This window comes from Eucyclogobius newberryi, unplaced genomic scaffold, assembly GCF_026437365.1.
Source record: "Eucyclogobius newberryi isolate DKJ021-1_F unplaced genomic scaffold, fEucNew1.0.hap1 SCAF_19, whole genome shotgun sequence".
Lineage (NCBI taxonomy): Eukaryota > Metazoa > Chordata > Actinopteri > Gobiiformes > Gobiidae > Eucyclogobius > Eucyclogobius newberryi.
This window is the reverse complement of record NW_027315823.1, coordinates 23,107,175-23,134,843: the sequence shown is the minus strand read 5'-3', so window position 1 is coordinate 23,134,843 and position 27,669 is coordinate 23,107,175. Positions and strand designations below refer to the sequence as shown.

The 27,669-nt window shown below is 38.8% G+C and overlaps 1 protein-coding gene across 1 annotated transcript; it reads right to left on the bottom strand.

Annotated features, from left to right (window-relative positions):
* Window positions 1–25: 25 nt before the first annotated feature.
* Window positions 26–16,107, bottom strand: LOC140365660 (uncharacterized). The gene is made up of 8 exons (XM_072452210.1): window positions 15,888–16,107; window positions 5,467–5,568; window positions 5,181–5,386; window positions 4,438–4,530; window positions 3,125–3,245; window positions 2,977–3,029; window positions 2,247–2,396; window positions 26–696 (listed from the first exon to the last, which is right to left on the bottom strand). The coding sequence occupies exons 1-8, from the start codon at window positions 15,964–15,966 to the stop codon at window positions 505–507; spliced, it is 996 nt and encodes a 331-aa protein (XP_072308311.1). The 5' UTR covers window positions 15,967–16,107; the 3' UTR covers window positions 26–504.
* Window positions 16,108–27,669: the final 11,562 nt, after the last annotated feature.

Sequence of the window (27,669 nt, the reverse complement as noted above, 5' to 3'; positions counted from 1 at the left end):
TGTAACATCTTTATTGTTTGTGACATGTACATTACGAAAAGGAAAAAAAGGCATCTAATCACTCAATCATACAAAAATACAAAAAAAAAAAAAGTTGTAGTGAGTGTCAGTCCCTTTAACAACAATACAAAATATTTCATAGTTGTAGTTTTGGAGCTCTTCTTCTTCTTGTTCTTCTTCATTTATAAGACAATATTTGGTAATTCTACAATGATTTGACTAAACTTCGAGACCAAGGGCAGCCACCAAAATCCAAGTCAACTTTTCAGTCCCAGAAGAGGTTTTAGAGCCCCTTCGAGTCAGTGTTCCCACGTGTTTCACATTAACGGCATTGTCAGATATATCTTATTGTTCCCGGCTTTACTTGAGGGTTATGTTTGGGGCGAGGGTTATGTTTGGGGCGTGGTGTTGATGTCTTCTCAGTGTGTGGACCGTCCATGAGGCAGCAGAGGGGTGTGGAAAGAAGGCGTGGGAGGAGATAAGGGAGCATCAGGAAGTGGGTCTTCACATCTCGGTGTCAGCGTCTGGGGTCTGATTGGCCGAGTGTCCGTTGGTGGTGGGGGCGGGGCTAGTGCCGTTCTCTGGAGGGGGAGACTCTCCATTCAAAGTGGGTTTGTTCAGAGGCTCCTGGGGCAGAGGGGCCACAGATACAAGGGTGTTGGCCTGGTTCTCCTCATCCACCTGGAACGATTCGGCCTAAAAGCAAAAGAATTTTGATCAGTGAATAAAACTTATCAGTGCAATAGTATTTTAAAGGAGACGTATTATGTGTTTTTACAGGTACTTAGTATTAAAATATAACACAAGTAGATCCTATTTTTCATTTTGTTTATCGTAAACCTCAATATTGAGCTAAAAATGCTTAATAGAAACAGGTCCATTGACTTCCTGTTTAGACCTGCTGAACTGATAAGCCCCGCCTCTGTCTCTTCATAGTGGAATTTCACCATAGCAAACAGCAGTTTGTCATTTACATTTATGTTTTTATTTTTGAAAAGTGTCAATATAACATTTTGTCAAAGTCTTAATTTTTCAAATAATACTGAACTAAGTACAGGGATGTGGGCGGGCATAGGGGGTAGATGAAAACAGGAATTTTAAGAGCACTTGAGCCTCAGTGGCAGTGAAATATAGAAAACTCGAACATGCATGGATCAATTAAATTACGAATACACTAATGGTGAGGAAACACTGTCGTAACGAGGTTAAAAGCTCATTAAAGTATTTACCATGATATTTCCCTATTAAAGGCAAAATACTGCTATAGTTTATCAGTATCAGACGGCATAATACCAGATGTTTTGTTTGTGTTCATGTGGATAAATCCTGGCGTTAAGAGCGTGTGCCATAATTCTCAATTTGGCTCAGCTTTCAGAGAACAGGCTCCGAGAGGGTCATCTGTCCAAACGTCACAGTCAAACGCAGGAAGGTGGGTTTGTTTTGTGGTCGTTGCTTCAAAACAAACACATTTTTGGCGAATGACTTTTATTGGCTTCAGCTGTGCGTGCAGAAGGGCGGCGCTGGGGCATTTCTGCAGTGAAGGAAATGAAACACACGCCAGCCTTCACACTAAATCCAAAATGTGCTTTCGGATTGTGAGCCGTTATCGCGAATAGTTGAGGTCTGTGTCAGAACTCTTTGTCAATAATCATCAAATGTGTTGCACAGAAATGGGCGTCGCCGCACATGCTAGCTCTTATGAAAATGATGTCCCGATGAAACTCACTCTTGTCAGATATCATTCTGGTTGTGTGCCTTGTGCGGTTGTGCATGTTCGGGACAACCGGTAGTTAAGTTCTCTTTGGAGAACATCTTGTGAGTTAGTTAATTTTTCCTCTTCACTGTTTCTCCCACTCCCTAACGTGCACCCGCAATGGTTTTTATTTGACAAAGGTGACATGATCCATGCAGAAGTGATTGAATATACTGTACCTTTAATGTTTATTTTATTTATTAGAAACTACAATTACACTAAGCTTAAAAGCAGAGATGCAGACCGTAGCGTAACAGCTCATTTCCATCTGTAGTCCTTGGCGGCAGAGGTCATACTGCATAATATACCAGTATACAGTGCAGATAATAATAATAATAATAATGATGATCTATTTATTACACTCTACCCTGATGTATAATATACATCAGTACACCAAATGTCACTTTTCAAATATTATTTGAAAAGTGACATTTGGTGTACTTCAACTGTATAGCTACTGCACATTGTTGTTCAATCCACAGACAGTACTCACCAGTCGTACGCCTTTGGAGTTTTTGCGGTGTGTTTTGAGGTAGTATCCAGCCACCAGCAGAGCAGCCAGGAGCAGACCAGCCAACAGCACAGAGACCAGGACTAACTTGGAGCTCTTTCCCCAGAGAGCAGCTGCCTCCTCCACATCAGTCTGGTGCAAAACAAGGTAAGAGTTCATTACGGAACACTGTATTAACTTTCATATTTGTATTATAGATGGTTCAGGTATTAAGCCACGGGAAGATGGCTTTCAATTGGTGTTGGCTTCCATACATACGTTATACAAACAATGAAAACAGACATAAGACCATAGGTTGTACAAAATAAAAATAAGAAAGTGCCCAAGTGCTGGTCAAAAAAAAAATGAAAAAAATGGAAAGAATGTATTGCCAAATATACAATGATTATGTTTACAGCCACAAGTGCTACATCCTTTGATTTGGACTGATTTTGAAGGCCAAACACCGGTGATGTTATGGGCGGCTTGTTGACTGAAATGGGCAGTGCGTGTTTGTCTGAAACGGCAGTAAACTCCTGGTGTGGCGTGTGGAGGTTATGTAACGCAGATGAAAGAGGTCCAGGGTGGGGCCGGCACACCCACAGCCCCGGACTGAAGCCAAGGTGCAGCGGATTCTTCTGCACATGATCATTTTTGTTTTATTTGTCATTCAGGATTATTGCAATTGCAAAATCCAATACAAGCCTATTGTTTAATTGTTTTATCAGCTTACCTTATCTTTGATGTTGTCATTGTTGAACTTGTTAGCCATGCCTCCAACATCAGCTGTAAACAAAAAAACAGTTTGTAGCTCTCAAATATTTGCCAGTATTAAACTGTGCCAGCAGGATTGTAGTAGGTATTAAGTTTATCTGACTCACCTTCCACATAGTCTCCCGCTACAAGGATCTGGTTTGTGTTGTCCTCTTGGTAGAGCTGCAGTTTACAGTCCTCTCCACACAGCTCCTCAAGCACGCTCACAATCTTTATTTTTGTGTCTTCCTGGAAATAAAAGATTGTATTTGATTAGCAATTACAGAGAAAATTGTACATAAACACTCACATTTCACAATTGGAATGGCACAGTGACCAGAGGAAGACACCAACATAGATGCAAATATTTTAATACAGTGATTGGTTCTTTTCTCTTCTTCAAGTGGGAGACGTAATGATGGTACAATCTTGGCTCTATAAAGTGATTTAGACACACAGCAAAGTTACACATTCTAACATGACCTCTCCTGAAAGGCGCTTATGTTACTGTAACTGTTTCTGAAGGGCTTGTTACCTGCTTTGCCCAGAACACTGGGCAACACGGGAACTGGGAACTGATCTATCACCATGGAGACAAGCACGTTATGCCACTTGCCATTTTACAGGTCAGGTCTGTGGAGCGGTGAGCCTGCTCATAGTAAGAATGTATGTTTTTCAAGTTTTATAAATGCCCGTATTTATATTTACTAATTAGATTAGAAGGCAAAGTAATGACTTCTCCATCGAGAGTAAGTAAGTAAGTTGAGGAAACACCTTAAACATGCATCTTTCAACAAACAGCATGAACATTGCCGGTTTACACATTTTGTTTCACTAAAATGAAACAGTGCGGTATATTGTATGCAGAATACATGAAAACATAGATACTATGTTACATGCTGTTGTAAGTTCTTGGCTTCACTGCACACAGAGGTTGAGCCCAGCTGAAATCATAGCTGGTGGTTTTGGACCACCTTACCGGCACCGTGGAGACCTCAAAGCTGTTATTGTAAAGAAAAAACACAAGCACACCCACACTACACTCCCACACCGCTGCTCCGGGCACCTCCATACAGTAGCCTACAGCAGAAGGCCCACCCACCGAGAGCCTCACCCGCTGAACACATCAGCAGTAGCTAACACTGGGATGTCTCTCCACCTGATAAGACATACGAGGTGGACTGTTTATCTTCCACTGTAAAGGAATTTGCTCATTTATGTTTAAGTAGTGGTTAAGTTATCAAGGATGTTTTTGGTCAATATTTTCTGTCAATATAACATCTTAATTTCCTATTGTGCAAATGTTGGTATCCTGACAGCCAAAACCACTTTCATATGAAAAAGGGAAAGACAAATAAATGCTTGTATTCTAGCAGGAGTGGTTAAATGAGCTGACATAACAAATGGAGAGAGGATAGTTGGTATGGGGAGGTGAACTTACACAGTTAGAGTTGGACTTGAGTTTGAGACTGACAGCATTTTTATCCTGCACAGCTTCCTTTGTAACACAGACGACGTCATCTCGTGGAACCGGCTACAAACACAAAGAAGATGGTGTATATTATAATTTATTCAGGTCACGGGTTGTGAGATATATATAGTTCACGATTTTACATTTTGTTCATTGTAAATCACAAATTATGTTTTTGCTTAGGCTAGAATGCTCCACCATATTTAAACATCGCTTTAAACATCTATTATTGACCTGTTATTGAACCAGATAAATATTTTCAAAGTTATATTGTGGAACATTCCAGGCAAAACCAATAACATCTCAAAACAAGCAAGTGGCAGATACTACACTGGAAAAGTGTACTTATGCATTTTGCTTTAAATGAAAAATTAAAGTGCATATGGCAGGTTAAATTACACATTTCATTTTTACAACAAGCGTTTGAAAAGTTTAACGTTTACTTCCTGGTTGTCACATGCGCACCCCAACTGTTACCTAGCAACCATGATAAGACAATTGTTGCTGTTTGAATGGAAAGTCTCTTATTGATGACATAGAGAGAGGAATCCAGTTTTAGAACTTTTTTATTTTCAACTTTCCTTCACAAACTGCAAATTGACAGACGTAAAACTTTGATCCCACTAACTATCCATCCCACCAAACAAACAAAAACACGAGAACCTGTCACGTGCACTTTAAGGAACAGCTACAACATTTCAAACTCTCTTCACCTTAGGCTTATCGGCAGGTCCATCCCCTCTGGCCGGTGCAGGGGTCTCAGCTTTGGGCCCCTCAGTCCGGCCCTCTGCTGGCCCCTGTCCGGCTTCTTCAGATGCAGCTGGAGCGTTATCATCACCTGGAGCAGCCGTGGTTTCGGCGCCCCCTATAGGTCCGACGGAAGGGAAGAGCTCTGCCTGTTCCTGTGAGTTTCCTGCATCTGAATGAACCACAAAGCCTTGATTTTTACTCGGTATTTGTTAATTGTGTGTGTGTTTTACTGTAAGGATTAAGTCATACCAGGATCTTCAGTGGCTTTGGGAATCATATCTCCTCGGACCAATGCGTCGGCCATAGCAACAGTGGTCATTGCCCCTGTCACAACATCCTGGGCGATGGCTCCTTTCATTTCAAAAGAGAAATTGTGATGAGTGTATTTATACTAAAAAAAAGTAAGTCAATTTCATGTTTTCAGATTTCACAAAGGTTTCATGCACACATTCACACTCAAAGGTTCACAGGAAGAATGGCATTTCTACATCTTAAACATGTTTTATATCTATTTTGCTCAGTAAAAGCAGACTTTCAAACCAGAATAAACTGCAGAAGGCAAGTATTGTTACTCTCGGCTCTCAAGTTCATATCTAATGTTTGATCAGCTATTGTGCCTTAAGAGCTTTTCAGTATGATTAGAGGGAGTAGAATGGGACAGGGCTTTCTTGTGCCCGTGAAATCAAAAATTCAGTCAATGGTCAATTGAGTTTGACCATTGACTGATTAAATGGAACATCCCAATCTAGAAGGGCATCTGACTTTGACCGATCCTTATGCCTCTCACACACATTACGGCAAACTGTTGCTGTATGTCGACATTAAGTAATGCTATACAAACAATGATGAGTAATTATGAACCATTGGTGATATATTGTATTATGTATTGAAAACATTTGCCCACTATTGAAACTGAAATTCAGAAGTAAATTGTATAAAATGACAACCACTTTCTTATTTTGTGTAAAACAGCACCACGCCCTGCTGCAGCTGCCTTAATGAGCTTCCTGCTTTCCCCCGCACTGATGGTGTCAAATTAAAAGCACAGGATCCAAAAGTTGAACCCCATAACCCAGCAGCATTCCTCTTGTCCAGATACCACTCTCTGAAAACAACAGCAGCATTACCTCACTTTGAAAACATCCTGTTACCCTGGCAGATCTCATTACAGTTGCCCAGCTCCCGGATTATGTTAACAATCCATGTGAGATTTGTGCTCACTAAATGTGTCTCTGATTCATCACTACCTTCAATCCGTTTGATGCATTCTTTATGGTAACAACCTTATGTTATTTGCACCTGCAACTTACCAAATTGCAACTTACCAGTTACCATAATGACGTTGACTGTTTGCTTGAAAAATGGCGTGTCATTGATAGTTTTTTGTGGCTCACCTTTGGGGCTGGTGTTTTATTGAGTATTTAGAATCAAATATTTCTTACATCCCTGTTCTGATGCATGTGCATTTAGTGGTTAACTCATGGATTACAGAATCTAAATCCCTTTTATACATCCCAAGCGGAAATTATTTTGCAGCCGACCAGCAAAAAAAAAAAAAAAAAAAATCTGTATCTCAGATGAAATACAATCTATCTTTTATCAGTTAAATCCCCAGTAAAAAACAGAATTCATGTATTTTAACTTAATTCAGGTTATAAAAATAAGTACTCTTTCAGCATATTTACATTAACTATTTCCCTGTTGTAGGCATCTTTTTGAGAACTTGACCATTCAAAAGAAAAAATGATACACATATATTTTGAATTGGTAATTGCTACAGCAACAGTGCTAATTTCTCTTCAATCTGAAACCCTTTGACATAACACAATCAAAAGTACAATTGCTTATGATGTTATAATTGTAACACATTTCTTGCTATCATTAACCCTTGCTGTGTATTTGCTGATGCCTCTTCTGCTTTCACACATGAGCTGCAGATGCTGGATGTTCACACAGAAGTGGCACATTTACATCCTGGTGTAAATCACAGACAGACAGGTGCTCAGTCCAGAACAAACACACAGTCTGTGCATCCAACAGGTGGAGCCGTAATCCCCAGGAGGTCTACTGGACATGCCAATGTTAAAGTTAACGTCAGCAACTGTCCTCTGCAGCTGCTTTTTCTACATTTACATAAAAAGAAAATGTACTCTGTCACACCGTGAACACTGTACTTATAAATAGGCTAAAATAATAAGCATGCCTATGCTTTAAAAGAAAGTTCATTTACCGGTAATTTGCATAATTTCCCAATAAATCAATAATAAACAGTTCCATCGACTCATTGATATACATTCCCATCTCTTTTGTAATGTATTATGTATATGTTAAATACTACTGCTTTATTTACATACTCTGTGCAAAGTTCTGACCATCTCAATTTGGTCTGGCAAAAAAAGACATCAAATAAATCTTGTGCTTGACGAGTGTCACCAATTGCATGAGTGAGGAACATTAACATGTCACTGGCTCCGTTACACTGAAAGTCTAGACTTTTGTTAAGTTAACCTTTTGGCAACATGATGTATGCGCCGTACGGGTGGTCTGAGTGTCAATGTTACTGAGGGGATGAGGTCCGACATGAGCAAGATGGCTGCCCATAAATCTTGTTTTTCAGGGAGTTGACATTTGTCTCTGCCCAGTGATCACTTTTTGTCATTGGGTGATTTGTTGCCCTTTGGTTTGAAGCGGAAAAAGGAGCAGGAACCACGAACTGGCTCAAGGGACGTATTGGGGTTTCTGGCGGGAAGTGATTTTTAAACTATGACAACCACAAGTAGATTATAGTATTACATTCTGTTAAAGTCTGTTTACATTTGGAGATACTGGCGTTACATACAGTCACGTTACAAACATCCAGTGCATCTTGTCTACAGTCTTTTTTTAACAGTAGTCAGCAATGTGGCCATTTTCATTTTATTTATATCTGAGCGAAAGAAAGGAAATGCTCAAAATGCACTGATAGCAGTCAATTACAAAAGTGACCTTGACTACAACTTCTCCCTCCTTCTCTAATGTGGTCTGATTTTTCCTACAGTGCCAAATTAAAACTACCTCAAATGAAAATGGAAGAAATGTATAAAAAACATTGAAGCGATACACTGATATTTATATATTTCAGATCAACTTATGCTAATAACGTGTTGGCTGTCTTATGCCGCTACAGTCTCTTTTGTTCTCTATCTGTGTCACGTTTAGTGTTTTTAATTTTCTGTTTTGTTTTGAAATTGAAAAAATAAAAGCAAAAAAAAGAGGGTATTGTATTGTGAGAGATACTGCCAAAAATGAATATCTCAGTATTTATAACACAATAACGATATTTATACAATACTTTGCCAATGCATCAGGAATTTGCTCAAATGTGCCTGTAAATGTCTTGTTTGAGGTTCAGATATCGCACAAACATGTGAATGAACTGTAAAAACAAGCACTAAATGGCAGATTACACTAGATTTTACTACAATAATTGAATTTAAGCAGATCCAGAACCTTAAGTGTCCACTTTTGTCAGATGAATGACAATTTAATCATATAAATGTTGACTCGTCGCCCACATACTGTACATGGACACATCCGCACAACAGCCCCACGCATCACTCTTCCATGCCACTGCTTTGTAATGCTCTGAGCGGCTGATGGTGCAGATATCAGTCGCGTGGCTCACTATCACTGCACAAACACAATGAATCCAAGCCCAATCTTACTAACCCGCCCTGACTCCATAATTCAACAGCGACCATGACTCTGTGGCGCTCTCTAAAGATTTTCCCACCAGATTGTGTGAGTGACGGCTGCGGTCTGGATATGCTCTGACCCCCCCCCCCTAAACATACCCCACCAACCCCCGACAGCTCCCGGGACGTCCTATAGGGGAATGTGGCGTGGAACTTGGGAGGAGACGCGCCCTCTTTTCTCCCAGTTCGAGCAAGACGTTATGGCTGTGTTCCAGTCACGCACAGCTAATGCCAGGCATCCCCCGAGGTGCGATATGTGGACCTTGGAACACACTGAAACGTACTGAAAAACAACACGTAACGAGGCCAACAGAAACAGCTATTTTCAACCCCAGACGCGAGAACAAGTCTGAGACAATTTGACAGTAGATATTGGTAGTTTTCAGTTTGCACAATGGGATAATACTAAATGAGAGCCATGTACTGATTATATTCTTTTATGAGAAATAACCAAAAGGTAAAGTAGTACAAATGTTAAAGTTGATTAACATTATAGTCCTACCTCATAGCTTACTCCACAACTGATTTATGGTATCACCAAAGTACCCATTCATCGGCAACAACTATATACATCCTTGACTTCTTCAGCACTGTTGAATTCCTCCTATGTGAAACATGAACCAGCTGTTGGATGTTTTAAAATGGTTAGACCCTCAATAGGCCCAGACCTCAGATTCCATTGTTGCGTTTTGAAGAGGCCGATGTTACATTCTTACATTGACCAAATTCTAAATATACAAGAGTAGATCCTATACTACCGTTGGTGTGAACTTTGTGTCATTTAATGGGCCGTGGAGAGGTTTAAATGTTTGAGATTTAACTAGCACCCTTCCTGTTACAATCAGCACTCTAATTGTTGCCATATGATATTGTATTGTAGAAACGAGAAAACAAAAACAAATTTTGCCCAGATTTATCTTTTTATCTAGTTTAAGATGATATTTTAAGTTAATAATTAGATTAACAAGATAAAGTCCTCGTGAAGACCCATTTCTGTTTATTTTTGGCCAGAAAGTCAAATAACTCCCAAAGTGTACACAAATTGGGTCGCTCACTCTGGCTCTCCCAAAAGCATATTTCTGTTATTTATGAATCTGAACGTCGATGTCCTAATTCTGCCATTGGCAGGGCAACTGTACGTGAGCCCCGTTAGCCCAGATATAACCACACCTCTGACATGACATCCATATTTGTGCTCACATTCTCAAAATAGTCGTCGTGTTTCCATCTTCTGGAGGCGTTTGAATGATCGACATGTTGGATATTGGGTTAAGGTTGCGAGAAGGGGCCCAGTGTGAAATTGTGGTCAGAGTGCAAATGTTGTCGTTTATGTATCTTCGTAAATAGCTTTTTGACCATTTTCCCCCTGACATCCCCCTGCCATCTAGATTTTTTTGTGTTTAAAGCCTGTCCAAAACGCGCAGTAACAATTGCACCACGATCTGACATTGAAACCTGAGCCTTTAGTATTGGTCTCCACGTCTTCTTCTACTCACAAGGACGGATATAATGTTAGCTTTATGATCATGTTGGATACTCATTAAATGCAGTATGTAGCTATAAAATAACATTAAACACTCGCAAAATGTCATTGTGTACTACATATTATTTTGGATTTGCACTGATCCATTTTACTTCCTTTTCATAGTACATTTACATTTAAATCACTTACTGTATATAAACAGAACATATATCTTTCTTAATGTTGTTTTCTCCATCAATAATGTCCTATGATTTAACATCCTGCCTTTAGTCCAAATGCATGAGTTAAGAGTTGGCGGAGGAATGTGACATCGGAGACCGCTCCCTTAGGGTTAAACATGCCATGCAACTCAAACCGGCAAATCAGAAACAACGGAGCGTTCACCCCCCATCCTGACCACCACGTTCTGCTCTCTCCTTTATACGGTTCCTGTTCTATCAATTATTAGCAGTTGCCCCCTTTTCTACAACTGGATCTCGTGCCCTACTGACAGAAAAGAATAGCTACAATGCTGCTCATGACGTAATAAGAAAAGCTAAAAGAAAAATATGGCTTTGGGAGTGCCAGAAGAAGCGTTAAGAACCGGTGGTTACTAGGTGATGGCAGTTTAAATCGAGCATCACTATCTCTGTTCTTTTGGAAGAGACTGCGCTAACTCGAACTGACTTTATTGCATCCAAACTTTCCATTCCACTGCAACCGTAAAACCCCCTGGACTTTTATTTCATTTGATTCTTTTTAGCTTCTCTCTCAACCCAAATCTAGAGCGTGCCCCTTCGTCCTTATCTGCCATTTTCTGGGGACCACAATCAGGAAGCATGACATCTGCATTCAATTGTGAGCATTATACGACCCTCCCAGGACCCAACCCTCACTCGACCCAGCCCCCCCAGCCCCCCCAGCCCCCAACTCACAATCTGCAGTTACGGTTTCACGTCCATTACCTCGAGCGCGCCTGTCTCGTGTTGTGAGAGTATGCAGGTAGACCGTTAGCAGATCCGGTTGCACTGTGAGCCAAATCGGGACGTCGATACTCTGGGGGGCTTAACATTGATTTTCTACAGGCAAATTCTAGACTTTGCACTTAAAAACCCAGTAATTTTGTTTGGTGGCTCATTATGACTTGGAGGACTTGAAAGAGCACTTAGGTTTCAAGTTGTGTTGAATAATGTTTTTTTTTCATCAAAGTTTTACACTGCTGGATGCCATTTTACTCCCCCAGCTCTCCCTCTTGTGCCCTCGGACTCAGCTCCAAACTGGCGCCTGCCGCATGTTCTAAAGTGGTTTGTTGAGTGGTCCAGTCTAAAGTCTAAAGTACTCCTTTGGAAGGTACTGGTTTTTGACCCAATGTGGATCTTTGAAAAAGAAGGTTTACGTACAATACAACTTCCAGCCAGTTTTTGGTGATTTCACTTTGGGCAGCAGTTACTTGGCTAATAATCAGGGATGGGTTGTACTTGAATAACGTTTTCAAGAAATAACTTTTTGATCTTATACTTTTACTCCTTGTTGAGTACTATTTTTACTACTAGTACTAAAGTAACAGTATTCTTACTTGACAAAATGGTTTAGTTCCTCGTCCCACTGTGAGTAAATCTACAAGGGACAAAGTTTTTATAATGATGTTTGTATTTGATTTAAATATTTGGACCTTTGTGTTTTTTACACCGCTCCTACAGCTATTATTTTGTTTTCTTATTTTTTGTGCTTTAAGTAATATTGTTTTGTTCAGTTTTAAAGTTACTTGAGTACAGTAGAGGTTTCGCCAAATACTTTACTCGTAAGTGAGTAATTTCTTAGACCACTACTTTGTACATTTACTTCAGTAGAAAATTGTTGATACTCTACTCACCCTTCTAATAATGTACTCAATTACAAGTACAAGTATTGCTGCCAAAATTGTACTTATGTAAAAGTAAAAAGTACCCATAAAAAATGCAGCGCTGTCATGTGAGTTTGGAAAGAAGCAAATACAGACGAGAGACAACCGTGTGTAGAGACTGCGCTGTAGTCAACGGATATTTAAATGAAACTAATGACAACTACATGCTCAAATTATACTCAATTACAAGTTCATGTTAAAAAAGTACAATTAGCCAAAAGATTTACTCAATCACAGTAGCGTGAGTGTTTATAAATATGTTACTTTGAACCCTTGAATAGAATAAAGACTTGTATTAGTGGGATTTACAAAGTAGTACAAGAAGTTGTGATTCTTTATTAACCTTCTCTTTGGGACTTCAAATAGAGTTGCATCAATGGTACAGTATTAAGTAGAACACATAATGTTTTGATCCATTTAGGCTGGGAGTAATCACAAACACACATGGTATACACATTCTTCCACTGCAATAGCCTTTGTTTTGTTGCGTTCTTTGAGCTGCTTTTTTCTTTCAAAATTGAGGATTTTCTTGTTGTCATTATTGTACAGGGCAAACAATGATTTCCATGATTACACGCTGCAGGGCTGGCACAGGGTACAACTTAACTACAGAGACTTCAGAAACCACTTCAGAGGCGATGGGACCAAGGCTGTATTATGTGGATTGTTTATAAGTATGTTACAACTCACATATTTCTGTCTATTGAAGAACACATTCTACTCTTTGAATTATATTTTTGCTCAACCATCCAACAACAACAACTGTGCCTCAGTGCTTCTTGTGATCATGTCCTGGCTTTGATGCCACTCCTGCCCTCTTGTCACGCACACTGCCCAGGCTAAAGTTACGCTTGCAAACATCCGTGACTCTGACCTCGCCACAGCAGACTGTACAGTGTGCCATGCTTAGCCTCAGTCACGCTTGCATAACTACAGCCGGTGGATGAGAAAACACGGCGGAAGTGAAGTGAAAAGTGAAGGTAATTTGTACTATATAACACATCCTTCAACTATAGCTACAGACCTTCACATTAGTACCAGGTCTATTACTAATACTTATTGTGTGACTCTGACTCTTTTCCACCAAACTTTCATCAGTCACTACTATAGCAACATCACTATCATTATTGCTTTGCATATTGCTTTACATTATTGCAGAGTTGGGAGGACAAGGTAACTTTAAACATTTTATTCACAACTTTCTGAGATTTGATGTTCCATTGCCAGTGGTGGAAAGAGTATACTGAAACTGTGTACTCAAGTAAAAGTACATTTGTATGGCTAAATATTTACACAATCTCAAGTACATATAGGCCTTCTACCAAAATTGTACTTAATTAAAAGTATACTTGAAAAATACTGCTCAAATTAGTTGTTGATGGTTCCTTAGGTTCCTTAACACAATTATAATAGCACTTTAGATCTGTCTTATATTAAAAAAAAAAAACTGATTGATCGAAGGAACAGTTAAAGCTGATTTAATTGTCTTTAAACCGGGATATACATATTCTCTGCCTTGGTCAAGCTGAGGGCAATTCTGGGAGTCAGGCAGGGACAACGGGGACTTGTGTTGTATCCCTATGATTTTAAATATATGATTTTAAATGTATGATGTAATAAAGTACAATTACATGGTAGGTCTTGAAGTAAAAATCTTCTCAAAAATGTGCAACTATCCCAAAATCAAATCCATCAATATCACGTAAGATAAGATAGCCACTGCCAATGTTGCAACGCAAGTAGATACAGAAGTAGGAGAACAGATAACTTATACTCTTAATAGAAAAACTCTTATAAACGTGTGTATTTGTAATTGATTTGTTTCCACCCATATCTATTGTTGGTTATTTTCTGACATGCACATTTGACATATAGATTCCCAAAGTCACATGTTTGCAATTTTCCCTTAGCTGTGTGATTTTCATGGATTGAAATCACATTACGTTCAAATACAGCTCATAATGTGGAACTGAATCTTTTGGTAAAAATCATGTCAAGCCACTCTGATTTTCTAAATGTGATCCAGCTGCCCCTCGCCGATCATGATCTCATTCCCATGAGCTGCATCCCATGAACAGGACACATGGTTCAAATTAGGCAATCCACTGTGTGATTTATATCAAGCCACAACACTGGGCCCGGGCTCAAATGTAAGGTGGGATTTCCCTGGATCCATTTTGTAAACCCGATGTATGTGTTTATGTCAATGTAAACATGCTGAAGTGCTGAAAGAGCTCATCTTTCTTGTGTGTGTCACAGATATGTTATTCTTTGCTTCATCCAATGGTTTTTAATGGGGCCACTTCAGAGGATTTATGGACAATGACTCTGGACTGACCTGCCTGAAGTCTTTACATTTAGAAAAACATGAGGTTTTCATCGCCTTTCTTGACTGGGTCTGTGCTTTCTTTTGTGTTAGCTTTGTCATGCATGAGTGAGGACTTACTCAAGGACTTGAAAACATGATGCATATGTGTGTAGAGCTCATAATCTATTTAAAAAAGCAACATTTCTCAAAACAAAATCTGCCTTGTTTTTGGCAACAGTGCAAAATGTTAATATGGTACATTATAAGATAAGCCTTTATTTGTCCCACAATGGGGAAATTCCAGTGTTGCAACACAGAGTAGGTACAGAAGTAAATAATAAAAAACACTCTTGTAGAAAAACTCTTATAAAACTCTTATACTCTTAAGAAAAATAAAATAAAAGATAGCCAAAACAAGTAAATGAAAGTATGGTGGCAGAACCCGATAAACAGCTGGGTGTATGTGTAAATACATATATCACTCTCTATAACTTTAGAATACCTTTGAATTATAGCTAAATTCAGTATTTAGCATCTTAAAATCTTCAATGGTTTAACATTAGGCTAACTGACACAACCTTGAGCTTTGTATGTATGTGTATCAAAAAACAGCAAAATATTATGATTTTGTTGCATCTATGGCACAAAACATTACAAAAAAGATAATCAAAGTGGGAGGAAAAACTTTCTCACACATTCGTTCAGGGATAAAGTACTCTGTCCAAGTATAGCCTTTTTACAGCAAACATAATACAAGTCCTTTAGTCTTTGTCGAAATGCTTTTGAACCTACTGCTTTTTAATATTTGTACATATTACATACATCTTGAATCCCATGTAACAATAACTCTTCTAAAAACATTCTGCACTGTCCAACCTTAAATAAAATGTTGCTTTTGTCCTAATTTAATGAGATGCTCATTCACATATTTACAGCTCACTACAAGTTCACCCTCAGTGTCTTATTTTCCTCTCTAAAAGCAAATCAGCTTTCCTCATCCTCCTTTGTCTGCCTCAGCACATTGCCAACACAAGTTTCTCTTTCATTGTCCTTAACAAATCATCCCATTGGATCATGTCTCATTTCATCTTTTTATCTTCTGTTTATAGCATCACATTCCAAACTGGGACAAGGTTGTAGGGTTAAAACCAGGCTCCAACTTCATCCACACAAACAAACTCTCCTCCAGCATGCACGACCCCACCCCTCACTCCCAGTCCACATTCTCCCCCACATTTCAAACATCTTAAACATGATTCTTACCATTTGAGAGTAAAGCGATGAAAAGCAGAGAAATAGTGCTCATTTTGCAGGAGATCAGTCTCTGGAGAGATGCTGCCATTGTCCTGGGTGAGTCCAACTCGTGTGGGATGAGAGGGCGCGCTTCGAAGAAGAGGAAAAAAGGAGGGAAAGTAGTGGTAGAAGCTGGAGTGGGGCAGTGGAGGATAAGGTTTCCTGTAAGCCACACAGGGACAAGTCGGATAAAGCAGCACTTGTGCTCTGTCACACTTTATATAGGACCACCCCTCCCTCCTGCGGCTACTCCTCCCCCCAGCACAGAGGCCTGGCCCTGGACATACCCTCCACATGTGCCCCATCTGCTGCAAAGAGCAACACAGGCGCTTTTGGGGTGCTCCCACAACTTCTGCTGCATTCCTGAAATAGTCCATTCTGTTGTGCAGATTTAGTGAATATTTGAAACATGACAGATAAACTGCAGTTAATCAAGACTGCAAGTAACTAGTTATTTCATATTGGTTTTATTGGTTTCCCACCATTGTGAATTATAGATATGTTGTGACTCAATGGGAAGAGCATCTGTGCCTCAATTAGAGGATTTTTTAAGTTGAGTCAAGGTCTGGACAGTAATATATTTGTATATCTTATATATACACAATCCAATCCATTCAATCCCACAGCAAAGGCTGGTCCAAATCAACTTGGAAATCACTGCACATTTGGAATCTGATCTTTTGATGACTCGACAAAAGCAAACACAACAATCTGACTTGACTTACTTCTTCAGCCTGTATGTAGAGTTGCATATTCACATCTTTCTTGTGACTTTGGGCTTCTGTATTTGCAAAGTTGTTTCCCAATTTTGAATGTTGCAGGTTGTGTTATTTGGGGGGTTGTACCTGAAAAACACTTTCACGTCATAAAAGTGGGATTTTTAGCCTTTTTTCATGTCTGTTTCTCAATGAATGAATTACAAGCTGTTGTTGTTGTTTTAAAGTAGTTATTGGTGTAAAATAGGCTATTAAAAATACACGCATCTTAGTGATCGTTCAGAAGCGACACACAACGTCTTTTTAGTTGCTTATTTTTTGGGTTGATTTTTGTGGGGCTTTTTTTGCTCTCTGAAAATCTGGCAACCCTGCCTAAATGTTCATGTTAGCAGACAAAGAACATGTTTGCAACGGTCTAAACTTTTATCATTTGCATTTTATGGATATAAACAGTACTGCCAAGTCTTCTCAATTTGTGAACTCCATCTAGAGCCAACAGACAATGAAAGGTGATAGCTGACAATAGACTGCGACAGCTCCGCTCCTAATAGGCTTAGAATAGTCCCAGAATATTAAAACTGCAAAACAAAGGTGTCCGCCACTGTCATGCTAATGCTATTAATCCATTTGGCAGAGTTTTAGCCAGTTTCCTTCATCACTCTGCAAAGCCATCAATCAACATCTGTGTTAGCAAAGACACCATGGACCTTGCTTCAACCTTTCACACTGGGCAGAAAGACCAACCCCCAATCGGGCTGCTTAAAGAGCTTTGCTTCTGCTTTTGTTAGCTTTTAAACATCTGGAACCATTGCAGAAGGTATGTTAAAAGACTTGTAAAAATGATTTCTTACAGGCAAAAGGTATCACGATGAGCACGCTGATAAATACTACACTTGTAATGTAATACCTTGCAGTGTCCCTGTGTTGGACCCCATTTCCTCCCATGCTGGCAGCTCCACTGCACCCCCGCCCTCACCCTTCTGCATTCACCGACGACAGCGGGGGTGTTGGAGTGGCCAATTGGAGCCCAGCTGTGAATCCAGATGAGTAGAAGCAATGGAGCTGCACTCAACCCAGCTGTGCAGTAGAAGTAGTAAAAGAGTAGAAGTACCGGGTAGTTGTGTCCTCCTGGTAAAATGTTTGTTAGACTGCGAGCTGGTGGTGAATCACAGGCAGATGTCAAATTGAAACAAGAGCTGTTGACCTTAAGAACAGCAAAGTCAATAGTTTTGTTACGTTTGTTCTTTACACAGCTTTGTTAAAATGTTTATTTATGCTCTAGTGAGTTACAGTATATCTAACTTCAAGGCCACCAGCATTAGTGGAAATACGTTTTTGTCTAATGTCTTTCTCAAACAATAGGCCTAAACAAACCAGCGATTTTATCATTCAAGAATGCCCATAAAAGCCTGTCTATTTTCAGAAGTATGCAGTCGGATTTAAATATAAGTGTTGCATTTTTGGACTATTGTTATTGCTCAAGAGGTGGTAACCAGTCTCATCCCTGGGTAATATAATGTGTAATAATTGGGTCAGGAATGACCTCCAGCTTTCTTAAAACACCAGGAAGCTGACATTTTGATGTGTCCCAAGACAGGTAGAGGCTTAAAGGAATGTTTACATTACACCATTGTAATGATGCTTTTGCACAAAGCTGAATTGGCCATCCTCACTAAGACTGCAGAAACACATTTCTACTGCAGTCAGGTCCATAGGGTCATATAGGCCCGGCTCAGATGGTTTTATTTGTTTATAGTGTATTGACTGTTCTGCACATCTGTGGAGCTTTATGGACATTCAAACATGCCCCTCCTTTCTCTGTAACTTCCTCAGTAACTTTTCCTGAGAGGAGGTGAGAGCTCCAGTGGTTTCTTACTTAAGATAAGTAAAAGTACTACTCAAGTAACATGAAAAGTATCTTATATGTTAAGAATATATTATTATAAAAATCGACTTAAGTAAAAGTAATGAAGTGTTTAAAATGTACTTTTAGATAAAGTAAAATAATAAATAGTATTAAGTATAAAATAGTATTATTAGTATATAAAAAGTATTGCACACAATTTTTTTTTTTTTTTAGCCAATCAATTAGTCAATGTTCCTAGACATTTTATTTAATATTTTTGTTTTCCCAAAGCCAGAACTTGAACTAAAACCTTTAGGCAAAATGTCATCATGCAAAATGTCATCATGTGTTAAAGAGACCTCTTTAAACCAATGTAGTGGAGTAGCAAGTACAGATGTAGTGAAAAGTACCCACTGTAGAATGTAGCAGTAGTACAGCAAATGTTACTTAAGTACAGTACTGTTACTTTCCACACTTTCATTCCAATTGTATCACATCTCAGTAACTTTCATTCATTTCTTTATATGCACAATTGTAAATAAATGTCCAACAGGCTTCATGACTACCGTAATGCGGTTGTTCCCTTCTATGTATTAATAAGACATTTTAAGGAATACAGAAAGGAAAGGATCCATTCACCAACATGTTTATTCTTGAACTTTAAAATATTGCCAGTTACTGAGCTCTACTATTATCTGGATCAAGTGCAATGCAATTGGAAAAAGTATTCTTTCAAGTCCCACTTTTTAAAGTTTTTGAAAACCCCAATCATCTGTCCTGAAATACTCCTCTTGAGTTGTAGTTTTCTAGACTGACTGCACATTTGTTTGGTGAGTGCACTCCAGTGAAATGCTCTCCAGAACATATGTCCTTTGAGAATGCAGACGACCAGATTCAGAACCAAACCAAAGGCGTAGTGTTTTTCTGACCAGGAGTTCCCTTGCCGCTCACCCTATACTTTTAGACCACAAGAATCTCAGGGATGTCGTCAAGTATTCAGTGAACGTGCCAGTATTTCAACATGCATGAGAACTCCAAATTCAACATGTGGAATCCACATTAAATAAATGTGTTTCTAACTCTTGTGTAAAGGGAGGTTTTAGGTGCAAGGAAAAGCAGAGTTGGTCTCCCATGTTCTTTCTGTATTGTTTTCTGTATGTATGTTAGCTTATAAACAATTCGTTGTTAGACTTAAAACCTGAAGTACCAAAATAAAGGGGTTTTAGGCCTACGTGAGATTCAAAAAGTGTAAAAGAGGTTGGACGTTTTATGATCCTTTCAGTCACAGAAGAGCATATTGTAGAGGGCAGTTCTGCACTCTTTTAGATTGGTCCAAACTGAATTCCACTTGAACTACTTTTTTTTTTTTTTTTTTGCTGTTATCTGTAATTATATAATGGGCCTTTTTGTCCATGCATGGCACAATGGTAGCAGTTTAAACAAATCCACTCTTGTGCTGGCCCGGGGAGTAGTCTTCAGGACACCATTAAAATATATTGTAATATTGTGAGCATCTTTAGTGGTTGAGAAAAAATAATCCTTTTTTTTCAGCTATAAAGTAGGTTGAAGTGGAGTAGTCAGTTTTGGTTTGGAAAAGAGCAATGTGTGTTCTATTTGTCTGAAATTAAAAAATATTTTTTTTCTTTTTTACTAAAGCTTTGACAATAGATGCATTCATGCCTTGAACCACAAGGATGTTCTATCCTCAGGCTGCAAGGTTTGATGGCCTTTGTCACTGGCACATGCTTAACCTTTGACCTCACATTCAATGGTATTGAGAGAAGATGGTCACATGATTTCTGCCCCCTTTGTGCAAGGACTCTTTAAGGCATCGTCTTAACAGTTTATAACAATTATGGCCAGAAGGGGGCACCACTAGACTGATGTACAATAACAGGGAAATAGTTCCATATGCCTGTGATGGCGTGTGATGAAGGATCGTCATCATTTGTCTTGTGTTTGCAGAGGTGGTACTAGGTTACTCGAGTACATTTGAATACCTTTGTTTGTAAAATATTGTTTAATTATCATTATTTGTTATTTTCAGACACCTACTTTAACTCATACTTGAGTTTAATATGTTACACTTTAACAGTAGTCTCAAATGAGAGAAAAGGTTTGGTAACTCTTCCCACTGTCTAGAAGTGACAAAAGATGTTATGATAATGTCATGATGATAAATGCATTGGATTTATAATTTATATTGCACTTTCCAAGACTCCTGAGGAGACTCGAGTACTTTGGAGTGACAGGGCCACTCCTGAAGACCTTCTACGACTCTGTGGTGGCATCAGCTCCTGTATGGTGTGGCCTGCTGGAGCAGCAGCATCACAGAGAGGGAGAGGAAGAAGCTGGACAAAGTCATCAAGAAGTCCAGCTCCGTCCTGGGCTGTGCTCTGGACTCGGTGCAGGAGGTGGGGGACAGAAGGGTCCTGGCTAAACTCACATCTATGCTGGACCATGAGTGCCACCCCCTGCAGGACACTCTGTCTGCTCTGGAGAGCAGCTTCAGTGAGAGACTGATCCACCCAGGTCTTTCCTTCCTGCTGCTGTCAGACTTGATAACAAACACTGTTAGCCCTGAACACGTATACTGCCATACCCATGTTTAATACTGACATAATCATGTGCAATACTGACTTAATCATGTGCAATACAGTCATATTCATACGCAATAATGTCATATTCATGTGCAATACTCATACGCATTAATGTCATATTCATATAACTGCTGTAAATAAGAGTGTTTACTTTTGCCACTATTATTAGTATTATTTTTGTCTTATGTTATTTTATTTTTATTTTGTCTTTCTATTCATATACTAAGAATATGAGAAGTTTTGTCTTTAAGAGTTTTGTTTATAGAGTTTTTCTATTGTTGCGTGCAACACAAAAATGTCCACATTGTATGGACAAATAAAGGCTTATTTTATCTTATCTTATCTTAACTAAAGTGCTTTGCATTATTTATTTACTCCATACTACTATGGCCGTAGCTGCCCTGGGGTAGACTGACAGAAGCAAGGCTGCCAATCTGAGCCAGCCCAATTACTACCAATCATTTACACACCTCATTCACATTCACATAGGAAAAGTGAAGTGTCTTGCCCAAGGAAACAATGACAGTATTCCACTACTGCTCCAATATTTGCAATTTCATATTCTACTTCCAATAACAAAAACTTGAAATAAAAATATCTTACGCCTTAAACAGTTAAATCCTTTAGACATTTCTTGGACCACTACCTCTGTATTTCTACTTGAGCAGTAGCCTATTATTTTGAATTAAGTACGCTTCCCATCTGTGTTTTCTCTAATAGCCAGCCTATTCGACTATGGCCATTGTGCGACATTTGGACAACTTTTGTTTTTATACTTTTTGTTTTTATAGTGAGATACTCACCTAATTAAACTACCTCGATTTTTTTGTCCAGTAACTTAATTTACAGATTTCATCAGAACGTTTTCCTCTTCACGAGATTACGCTCTTACAAATGACGTATCCAGCCTGTACCTTCCCCTGAAAACACCAGGTGACGTTAGTATCATTATTATCATTATCTGTTGGTCCTGGCAGCTGCGGCGAGACGTTTACTCATGTCTTCATCACTCAAAATAAAAGGTTGAATCAAGTGTGTACAAATCAATTCATGTAATTTAATCCCATGGATTTAGATTGAGGATTTTACTGTACTGAAGGCATTTGGACAAACATAATGACATAACATCCAAAGACATTCAAGTTTCTGTCATGGTGACTGAAAATAAGCACTGTTGGATGAATGTTAAATTATATGGCTTGGCTTGTCTGTGCACACCTTACTTTTGCCATTTTCCAGGTATTTTCAACTTAAAACCATGACTGCACTATAGACCACAATAGTGTGAATTTATCTGCTGCATTCATTGACAATTTAAAAGTTGCCCAAGATAATGCCCCTTTCCAAAACACAAAGCACAAGTGCCAAGCCTTGATAGAGTTATAATGGACTTCTAATGGCTGCAGCAGTTTCATAAATCTGTCCGATCCTCCTCTCAGACCCATCAGGCAAGACGTCCTGCAGTTCTGTCAGTTTCTTACACTTTTTCTTTCTGTTTGGTTGAGTCCTAATCATGTTCTCCTGCAGAGACCCCGTGTGTGTCAGGTGAGGTGAGAGAGCCGGAGGAACTCTGACTGGCGCAGAGAGGCAAGAGCGGGGGAGGGATGAGAGGAGGTTTGGCAGGTGTATGGGGCTTTATTGGGTGAAGGGCAGGGGACACCTCCAGCTCCTTCTGACAGGTGTAAGGGCCAGGGCTGACTTCATACAGCGGATCCCTCCCCCCACATTTCTGCACTCTCTGCTCCCCTGGCCCCCAGGGTTAAGCATGAATAATGAATCCATGCCGCCTTATGGCAAGTGCTGAGCAGACCCTCTATGTGCCGCACTAAATACTGTCACAGCCCCGTGTGTCTGCTTCACTGAGATCAGGTTGTATTTGTATTTGCCGCAGTTCAAAGGGACTCAGTAATGCACATATTTTGGAAGCAGATATTTGCAGGTGCATTTGCAGGTGAAAAATGTTTTGTCACTTCTTTTGTTACCTTCTGCTACTTTCACAGCACAGTATTGTTAAAACCATTATGCTTTTGATACATTTTAAAGGTGCACTATGTAACGTGTCTGGTGAAGAGTCCACCGCCATAAGAATAGTATGACTTTGCGTGAACATTACACAGCATTATATGTATCTATTTCCATGGAGACAAGACAAGTCGATGATGCCAGCAAGTTAAAGGTCAGATCTGTGGAGAAGAGTATGTTTTTTGTTTTCTGCAATAAAATAACTATTATTGAATAAATGCAAGGTGTAGACGTTTAAAGCTACTGTATACTGTATACATTTCAGATAATTCATGTACACATCCTTGGAGACAAACAGGGCAGGTGTAGTACCCTGAAAGTGAAGTTAATATTTCTGTGCAAGGTCATTACAAGATATAATACAATATATTATAGATTTTTGGAGAAGGGAAAAGTGCTACTTGGATGTGAAGATGATGTAAACTTAAGTTGTCCTTTTGGTGCTCTTCAGAGCAGGGATAAGGCTTGAATTAAAAGCAGAAAGACGGCTATTAAAGAACTTGTAATGTAACAAAATTTCCCCATGTGAAATGAGTGGACGCATGGGAAAAGGGTTCACATTGATTTGTGAAGAGAAAAAAAACCTAAAAATGCTGGTCGTTTATTTTGGTTCTGTAGAAAAGCCTACAGTGTGCACCTTTGATGGTTCTTATAATCTACTCATGCTATGTTTAGGGTTTTATTTCCAGTGGTGTTAAAAACATTGAGGTCTTTCACAGTGTGTACAAGACGTTTCAGATGATATGTTTGAAAATGTTTTATTTTTTTGGCTATGAGTCTTATCTCTTGGCAGGCCAGAGATCTTTTGATGTGTATTCTGTAAATCTTCTTCATTGCACTCGGGCTTGTCTCTGGCTTCAGCTCCAATCCAAAGACGTCCATGTAAAGGTGATATGATGAGTCCTAATTGCTCAGAATGAACGGCTGGGCCAGAGGCTGTCTTGGTCTGCAATCAACTGAATTTTCAAGATGTATTTCACCTCAAGTTACGATCACCCAAAATCAGAAGAATCCAGAGAAAGCCTGGCTAGTTCAGTTAAGTTTGGAATCCATCAAGTCTGTACAAAAAGCAAGTTTTCCCCAGGTATTGGCAAGAACCAAATATCACAAAAGAAGGGTTTACAGTACGTCGCATATAATTATTGATGCACTGCTGCAGTTTCAGTGACTCGTTTGTCAGAACATATTTGTCAGTGAAGAAATTATACTTTTTATGCAATACAACTAAAAAGATTAAACAAAAACACACACCAGGCTGATATTATTTTCATCAATTGCTCATTTTATGTATAACAACAGTACAAAGTGAATCTTTCCCTTGCAAAATAGGAGTGTTTTATATTTACAATATTTATACAGTAATACATAGTTATAAAAAAAAATACAGTAAATGTTTGACTGAGTATTGCACGGCACATTTATAAATAAACATCTTCAAAACACAGTAAACAGATGAGTTCTGCCATAGGCCAACACTTAGCAGGAAATGGGCTCATTATATTTCTCTTTTATTTATTCATTTTTTAAATTATGAATCAAGGTCCATTCATTTGGGAGCGCTGTCCCCATTGTCACAGAAATGGTAGAGCTTTGGGGTACCATTTTTAGTGATTTTAAATACACAAAAATACTTTGAAATATCAATGAAAAGATACACTAAGAACAAAAAACATGATTTAAAAAACCCTTAAGATATGGCAATAAATACAGCAGCAAATGGTCACCAAGCAGTCTGACAATGTACATTAGAACAGACAAAGTAAAGGATACAGTGAAATGTGAAATGGTCCAAAATGCAATTCTCAGACTTACAATACAGGAACCTCCATACTGCTGATTAACTCAATTGGGTTAATAAAGCCACATGTGTTTGAGTCTATAAGGAGCACCCACTTCATAATTTATACAGAGCAATTGAATGAAAAACACTATCCATATATCTTTTATTATATACATTTTGATCACGGGGAATGTGTTTTGTTCAAATACTACTTCAATCGTATCATATCTGGAAATTTAAATTGGCCTTATCACACTTTTTCACAAATCTAGCTTCATGGTGTACACTTTATGCCTGTCTCAATCCCCAATAATGAATTGAGGCTTGAATCAGTCACGTTGTTCAGGATGCAAATCATTGGACATCAGACTGGACTGATGAGAGAGAAGCTAAAAAGCTAAAAAGAAGGAATTGGATGCTGGCGGCCAATAGCCAATTGCTGTTTGTCCTCAGAGCTCTTGTAAGTTAAGTACCTTTTTGTACATTTTTTAAGCTTGATTGCATCTATTAAAGAGGTTCACTGCAAGTAGGTGTTCCTAATATCTCATCCAATGCGGGACTCAAGTATCACACTCAATGTAAACAATGACTGATGAGAATAAGGGATGAGGGGATTGGGCTGTGGGCTGTGGGAGGGGTCAGTGTCACCCCGTTTGGGTTAATCTGACCCCAGATCAGTGCTCGTAAGGTCCATTAATCATGCTTCATTCTGCAGTTCAATTTGTCCCACACACTTATCTCTGAGTGGCTGAATTAGCGCTCTATAGATCACGACTGTAAAAAATTACCTATCGCAAATGGGATCTGTCTTTTTCTGTACAATGGCATCTTATATTAATAGCTTTTTCCAAGAGCGTTTAACATAAATGAAGGATGAGACATATTATATTTGGCAATAGACGCCAAGGATTGGGTCTTGATATATCATACATACATGAAAGTAATGCATTTTCAAGTCTCATTAAACGACAAGCCCACATCTTGACGTAGCATGATTGACTTTGTTAAGGCGAGAAACTACCGTCAAAAGCACTGCTAGATTTCTTAACTTACATATTTTATTATTTTGAATTCAGTGCAAATTTACTAATACAAATCATATTTTTTTTCTTTCATAAAAATCAATCTAGTAGTGTCTCGTCTTAAACCTTTTGGCTTGTTGACACTTCATAAACTTTGTAAAGAATTAACAATATCGCTTGGAGACATAAAAAAGGGCTCGACAACATACACATTTCAGCTTTAAATGGTTCCCAAATACCAATGACACTCAACATGTGATATGTCTTGTAAAAAAATTAAAAAAAAAAAAGTATTTCATTTTGACACATAAAAAACTCTCCCTTTTAATAAGCCCCAGTCTTTGTCTGAGTCCGTTCAGTGACTTTTCAAGTTTCTCCATTCGTTATTAAGTGCTGTGGTCTTCAGAGATCAAGCCACGCTCACACATATTAAGTAAAAACTACAAAGACAAACCATTACCCATCGGGAAAGACACAGTGCCAAACGGAGCAGCCGCGATGGCCCAAATCCTCTTTCTCTCTTGTCTCTATACGAGCATTTCAGGAGTTGGACATTTGCCGGTTGGATTTTGTTCTAAAAAGAGGGATGACACTGGACTGGAACGTGGAGCTTTGGGACTCTTCTGTGTTTGATGTGTGCTGTGGTTTGTGAGTCTGTGTGTGTTTGTGTGAAGTATGCACTGTCCTTTTATACATTAGGCCCAAGGCTATGCACACTACTGTATTCTGTAGGTGATTGTACATATGCATTTGTGAGCCCAAAATGGAACTATTTGACATTTCCACAAACTCTGTTGTCATGAAAATTAAAAAAAATCCACACACATTCTCTAGTAATATGGGACTGTGGTTTTGATCATTTACGGTACTCATAATAATGATAATAGAGCCTAACACTGCAAAAAAACGAATATCTAACTGCATTACAATAACTTGAATTCTAAATATTGGTCTTGGTTCGAGTATTTTTTACTAGTTTAGATGTTTAGTTTGTAGGTCTAGATTGTTAATTACAATGATTATTTCTTAAAGAAGACATATTATGTTTTGAGGCATATTTAGTCTCAAACTATAACTTAAGTAGAACAACAATTTCATAGTAAATCGCAATTATGATCTAAAACGGTTTAATAATAAAAACACTTATGATGTAGACTTATGTTCAAAACTACAGAACTGAAAAGCCAAGCATCGTCTTAGTGGCATCTCACCGTAGCATAATCGATAGGCTGAGATAATGGGCCGAATAGGGGGTAGAATAAAACAGATATTTCCTCTGATACAGGAACAAATAAAAACTTTTTGAGTACTATTGATGAGAGAACACCATTATAACATGGTTGAAATGAGAGTTTACATGATACGTCCCCTTTAAGACCTTTTGGATCACCAGTTCAGAATGTGTCAGAATGATATGTAGCACTCTGAAATTACTTCAATATATTATCAATCTGGAAAGGTTCTTGCTGGAAGTGATTGAGATCTTGTTGAGAGAAAAGCACATCTTTTCCATGCACAAATGCACAAAGTACCTCTGTGTGCACATTTTAAGAACAAAATAGATCACTGTACTTTGTTTTGTTTGGGCGCTTCACCTTTGGTTTTCCCCCAAACCACAAAACTGTCCTTTGATTAGTCTTGCCTTTGCACCACTAATAGTTCGGGCCCTGTAGCAATGGGAAGCTTGACAAGATGGACTCTCAAGAGTTTGTACACAAAAATCATGAGAATTCATATTGCTGGCAAGGTTATCAGAAGAGTGAAAG